This window comes from Octodon degus, unplaced genomic scaffold (genome assembly GCF_000260255.1).
Source record: "Octodon degus isolate 3935 unplaced genomic scaffold, OctDeg1.0 scaffold00068, whole genome shotgun sequence".
Taxonomy (NCBI): domain Eukaryota; kingdom Metazoa; phylum Chordata; class Mammalia; order Rodentia; family Octodontidae; genus Octodon; species Octodon degus.
Genome location: NW_004524644.1, coordinates 10,537,740 through 10,544,127, shown reverse-complemented (window position 1 = coordinate 10,544,127; position 6,388 = coordinate 10,537,740). Strand labels below are relative to the sequence as shown.

The following is a 6,388-nucleotide window of genomic DNA, read 5'->3' as shown; positions in this document are numbered from 1 at the left end:
ATATATATATAGCTTTTTGTACACCATATAATTCCACCAAAGAACATTGCCTAAGGACGGTGTACTTCAAATTCCTATCTATTACAAAATGAACTTCTAACTTCAACTCTGCAAAGAATTGTATACTTTTTTTAAAACTAAGATTGTACCATTGCCAGCAATGAATGATGCTTTCTGTAGAGTTGCCAACATTAAAGTCATTAGGAAACTACCTGGGACATCCTCCTTTCTAGATTTCTTGTTTTAAGAAACCTAAAATCTCAGCATTTAGAATGCCTTTTGATGACACTTACCAGCCGACTGGCCGCGGTTGGTGGCATCGTGGTCACTGTCTCCCTGCTCGCTGTCCCCATGGCCACTATCCTTAGAGCTTACTATGTCCGCTTCCTGGAAGGCAGAACTGGAAGCACAAAAATGTGAACATTAGAATGAAAAAGGTGAAGAAGCAGAGAAAACATTCTTCTGCCACCCCATGGTCACAGATGTGTGCTGCAGACTTATAGACCTTCTAGTTGACTATTTCTACACAAAGTAGTTTTCTTAACCCAAGGGTAACTTTTTAAAAAATTGAGCAATTAGCAGTCAATTTGAATACTTAGAACTGGAAAGTTGAGTTATTTTTCTGATCAGAACTAAGTACATGTTTATACTATGTTTATAAGACAAATATATCTATATGGAACTGTTATGAAACCTATCAGAATTCATGTGAGATTGGAAACCCACAAAATTTTTGTAATTTGTATAAAAATGAAATACACTTTTTAAAATATAGAGAAATTGTATGGATATGTTGTAACCTAATTTAAAGTATTTTCTATATTTTAGCTTTTACTATCAAGTATTCTATTTAATAAAGTACTTGCTTCCTATTTCTACTAAGTAGTAAATTGTCTAGGCATTAAACTAGGGAAATAAAAGAGTGCATACCTGTTTACTCGGCGAGGTCTGTCAACTAGATAGCTGAGCTCTGCTCGCTGGTGTTTAGTCTAGGAAAAAAAAATAAATATATCAAGAGCATTTGAATGCTAAGAGTTTCATTTATAGTCTGTTTCTGAATTTGGAAGCATATCTAGTTCTGTAAGTGACTATATATATAATTTGTAAATTTCCAAGCCTTCCTAAGACCTCAGCCTAGTGATTGTTGTTTGGGTAAGGTCAGGGAAGATATGCAAATACTTATGAATCCATATTTTTTTTCATTTAGCTGTAAAACTTTAAACCTATATTGGCAAACTTTGTGTGTGTGTGTGTGTGTGTGTGTGTGTGTGTGTGTGTGTGTGTTTAAGGGAGAATACAAATGATCCCATAGCTTCAGCTCATCAACTATTGTCTCTAAAGAGTCAACCTACTTCAATTCTGCAGTCTTTTCTTTTGGTGGCCTAAAAAAGTGTTTTGGTGCATACTGGTTGACACAAGAAAAACAGCACGCTCAATAAGCAAAAAGTTTGGATATTTTATGGAATGATTTTTTTGTTTATTTTCAAAATGTGCTTAAGATACAAATGAGCTATACAGATAGTCATGAAAGTCAATGAGTAATATCTAAGACTCAAAGAAATAAAATAAGGGCTACCAAGACAGGAGTTCATACTCCTACCCCCAACTCTTCTGCCTTCAAAGGGCCTTGGTTTGCTTCTCCCCACCTCCACCACCCAAACACACCTTTTCAGGTCGGAATTTTGCTTTACATAAACCAACTCTCTTCCCCACCCCCATTACAACTTTGCCACTTCTCCACCTTTTAAAAATAATTCAGAATTGACAAGCCAAACTCTTTGATGTAGAAAGCCAACAGCAAGGATCTATCAAAAAACAGTGGCAAGGAGGGGATTATTACCCAAAAGATATATTTAAGACAATTGTTTAAGCTTTTCATCACTCTTACAGGGGTCTGTGCCAAAGTAACTTCATTCAAATTCATACTGTGTGGCCATTAGGCTTCAACAGCGTCTGTAAATGCTGTCCAGAGCAGAATTGAAGGCTTTTTTTTTTTTGTTTTTAATTTCTTTTTTGCAACCGGAGTTGGGAGGATAAGGATCTGATAACTTGTTCACTTACACATGCATTTGAGTTTAGACACTGAGGAAAATTAAACAGTCTATAGCTTACTTGTACACGCGACTGAAAGCAGCGATCACGAAGCAAAATAGAATAAACTTTATTAACTTCTGGGACAGATGCAAAGAGAAAAGGACCCTTGCCAGTGCTAGCGAGCCCCTCCCCTCCCCGCTCTCTCCCTCCGCGCATTTCCCCTCCTTCTCTTCCATTTCTGAGCCAGAAAAGGACCCACAGAGAGTTCAGCTTTTAAGGGAAAGATGGGAAGAGAGGAAAGAGGGAGCTCCAAGGTGCCAAAGCACCAAGAGAGGAAAAGAAAACAAATATGGAGGGGTGGAGTGTAGAGGATTAGCAACCACATAAGAGTTGGGTTACACACAAAGGGGTAGGAAAAAGTGACCCTCACATCCTTGCCCCCCCCCCCAAGATACAAATAAGCTACTATCTTAAAAATAAATATACACGGTGCACCAGAGATACAAGGGCCGGGCTAGAGGAGGCTTTCGGATGGAGGAGATGAGAGATGGTGGTCCTTTTGCTTCAGTCTTACCTCGTTGGACAAAATGCTTCCGTTGGAGATGATGTCGGGCTGCTGGTCGGTGTAGCCAGTAACGATGGCCCCGCAGGGATTGTGCTCAGTGTCCGTACTCCGCGAAGGGCTGCAGGGCTTAAGGAACATCAGGTCGGTCTTAGCGGACTCTGGGGTCAGGCAGACCTGGTAGCAGTAATTCTGGTTGTGATGGTGAGAGCCAAAGCCCCCGGACTCCTCCACAGGCACCTGGGCCGGGTTGCTCGGGACGTTGGAGCTCTGCACCAGCATAATGTCCGACTTGCTGAGTTTCTTCTTGCGCGCCCGGGCTTGGCGGCCACAGCAGGTCGACCCCCCACTGCCACAGCAGCAACAGCAGAGACAGCAGTCGCTGGCGAGACACGTGTAGATGTTGAGCTTTTTCTCTTTCTGGCAGCGCACAGCGAGCACGATCATGGCCAGCAGGAAGATGAAGGACACTGAGCCCAGCGCGATGATGAGAATGAGGGTGAGGTCCAGCGAGGTTTCCCCACCACCGGAGCGGCTGGGGCGCTGGTGCTCTCCCGACCCTGCGCCTCCGCCCCCGCCCCCGCCCTGGGGCTCCACGGCGCCATCCACCAGCTGGATCACCAGCGTGGCCGTGGAGGACAGGGGCGGCTGCCCGTGGTCGCGCACCTCGATCACCAGCTCGTAAGGCCGCTGGGGGTCGCGCTTGGCCGGAACCCGGCGAGCCGTGCGGAGCTCGCCTGTGCGCCAGTCCATGCGGAAGAGGTTCATTTCGTTGCCCCTCACGATGCTGTAGGTGAGCCGGGCATTCTCGCCGTCGTCTGCATCCATCGCGGCCACGCGAGTGAGCAAGTAGCCCGGCTCTGCCGAGCGGGGCAGCACCTCGCGGGCTGGCGTCCCGTTGCGCCCGGGAAGGGGCGACACGATGGCAGGGGCGTTGTCGTTCTGGTCCACGATGAGAATGTTGACGGTGGCGTTGCCCGCCAGCGCCTGGGGGCTGCCGGCGTCCCGGGCTTCCACCTGAAAGCTGAAGTCCTTGAGCTGCTCATAGTCGAAAGATCGCAGGGCGTACAGGTAGCCGTTCTCGGAGTTGATGGACACGTACGTGAAAACGCTCATGCCCTGGATCTGGCACTCGAGGATAGAGTATTCTATTTTGGCGTTGGCCCCCTCGTCGCGGTCTGTGGCGCTGACCGCGTAGATGTAGGCGCCTGGCACGTTGTTCTCGGTCACATACACGTCGTAGACCGGCTGGCTGAAGCGAGGCGCGTTGTCGTTCACATCTGACACTTGCACCTGGATCGACTTACTGGTGGACAGTGCCGGCTCGCCCCGGTCCCGGGCCACCACCGTTAGCGTGTAGGAGTCCCCGGCCTCTCTGTCCAGGGGCGCCTCGGTCACGATGGTGTAGTAATTCTTGAAGGAAGACTTGAGGCGGAAGGGCACGTCCCCCAGCAGCTCGCACTGCACCTGCCCGTTCTCCTCCGAGTCGCGGTCCGTCACGCTGAACAGAGCCACCACTGTGCCGGGCGCCGCGCCCTCGCTCACCGCCTCCTTCACGGTGCTGAAGCTGATCTCCGGCGCGTTGTCGTTAGCATCCAGCACCCGTACTAGCACCTTGCAGTGTGCAGGCACAGCGTTGGGGCCCAGGTCCTTGGCTTGCACGTACACCTGGTACACCGGGCTCTCTTCATAGTCCAACTCCCCGCTCACCTCCAGCCGGCCGGTGCGCGGCGAGAGTCCGAAGAGCTCACGAGCCCGGGGCGAAATGTGGCTGCTGAAAGAGTACACGACCTCTCCATTCTGGCCCTCGTCCGGGTCCGTGGCGTTGAGCTGGATCACTAAGGTGCCTGGGGGCGAGTTCTCCGGGAGGGACACAGTGTAGACGGGTTGGTCGAAAGCCGGCACGTTGTCGTTGGAGTCCAACACGCGGATGGTGAGCAGGGCCGTGCCCGTGCGCTGCTGCTGGGGGGGCAGGCCCGCTCCCGCACCGCCGCCACCGCCCCCGCCTTCGCCGGCGCCGCCCCCGCCGCCCCCGTCCACCGCGGTCAGCACGTAACGGTGCACCGCTTGCTGTTCTCTGTCCAGCGGCTTTTCCAACACCAGCTCGGCGAATCGGTTGCCATCGCCCTGGGTCTGTACGTCCAGGGAGAAGTAGCTGTTGGGGGTGATCTCGTAGTCTCGCAAGGAGTTGGTGCCCACGTCTGGGTCGAACGCGCTCTCCAGAGGGAAGCGGGTACCTGGTGTGGCGCTCTCAGAGATTTCCACTGTCAGGTCCGGCTCTGGGAAAGAAGGAGGGTTGTCATTTATGTCCAGCACCTCAATCTCCACCCGGAACAGCTCCAGGGGGTTCTCTAGGAAGACTTCTAGGTGCAGGACACAGGAGGGGCTCTGCTTGCAGATTTGCTCGCGGTCTATCTTCTCGTTCACGTACAGCACCCCTGTTTCAAGGTTGAGGTCCAAGTAAGGGGTCCGTGAGTTGGGCACCGTCTGAAACCTGCGAGCTGAAAGTTTTGTAATGTCCAAGCCCAGATCTTCAGCGATATTCCCCACGAAAGTGCCATGTTCCTGCTCCTCCTGCACCGTGTAGTGAAGCTGGGAAAAGACTCCTTCCACCATCCAGAGCAAGGCAAAGAATAATAGCACAATCATCTCCAAAAGGAAAGGAAGCAGCTTCCTTCAGCCAGTCAGCCACCCAATCACCTCCCCCACTACCACGAAAAAGATCTCAAAAAATACAAATAAAAGTGTACTGCGTGGGGGGCTTCTTAGCTTTCACTCTTTAAAAATCTTCTTCCTTTCGCTTCATTTTAGAGCTTCCTCCAATCCAGCCTCATTTTTCAATCTTAGCTCAGGAAGGGTGACAGATGTCCCCTTTCCTCATCTGTAATCTTCTCTCTGACCAATTAATAAAATAATGATAATACAATAGTCAGCGTCCTTTATTCCGACAGTTTTGGCGCAACGCGGCGCTGGAAAATCCCAAGGAGGAAATTTCGATATTTCAAGACTGTCCTCGGGTTGTCTTCTCGCTGATGGGAGGAGAACGAGGAGGAGGGAAAGGAAGAGGAAGATGAAGAGGAAGAGGAGAAGGAAGAGGAGATGCAGCTGGCACCGCTGAACATGCCTCTTAATGTCAATGGCTGGCAAAAGCGAGAGGGCTTACAAACAGTCAGAGAATATTGTGCCGGAAACACAAGGAACCGCTCTGCAGCATAAAACTTTCATTCTCTTCATTTCTCAGGTTGAATGTTCTTGACATTTTTTTCCTTCTTTTTCTTTCGCTCTATTTGTAGTTTTTGGCTTTCACAGTCTTGTCTTTCTCTGTCTTCATCTCCACCGGTGGTTGCCTCCCTGGGAATGTAACGGGCAATCTCGCTCCTGCTCTTTGCTTCCCAAGCCTCTTTCCCTCTAACCCGTCCTTTTTCCTTTCAGTCCTTCCTTCCTCCTGCTTCAGCCTCTGAGCCTGCGATCTCGGCTGGCAGTTTCTGAGCTCCGAGCGCTCGGCTCCTCTGTTTTTGCGCAGCGCCCTCATTCTGCCAACCAATCGCCAAGGAGCACCACCCACCGACCGAGTGCTCATTGGTCTAGCCTACCGTCAAGCATAGACGTCACGCGGCAACCGGGTGGGGCGGGACAAAACCCGCGGCCGGCTGCCCGAGTGAGTGTGAGTGTGAGAGCAAGAACAGCCCGCAGGTCCCGAGGCGCCGGCTGGGGACTCTACCTCGGAAAGTTCCCAGTCCCTAGCCGCAGGTAATGGGGAGGGAGTTCGGAGGTTCCCCTGTTTGCATCAGC

The 6,388-nt window shown here is 50.5% G+C and overlaps 1 protein-coding gene across 2 annotated transcripts in view; it reads right to left on the bottom strand.

Moving 5' to 3' along the window:
- Pcdh10 (protocadherin 10) overlaps window positions 1-6,091 on the bottom strand; it is a 60,715-nt gene extending 54,624 nt beyond the window's left edge. For both annotated transcript variants that reach the window (XM_023719510.1, XM_004635006.1), the window contains exons 1-3: window positions 2,609-6,091; window positions 931-989; window positions 294-400 (exon numbers count right to left, since the gene is read on the bottom strand). In XM_023719510.1, coding sequence (XP_023575278.1) covers window positions 294-400; window positions 931-989; window positions 2,609-5,245 — 2,803 coding nt within the window. In that variant the 5' untranslated portion in view covers window positions 5,246-6,091. The remainder of the gene's footprint in view (window positions 1-293; window positions 401-930; window positions 990-2,608) is intronic.
- Between the last annotated feature and the right edge of the window lie 297 nt (window positions 6,092-6,388).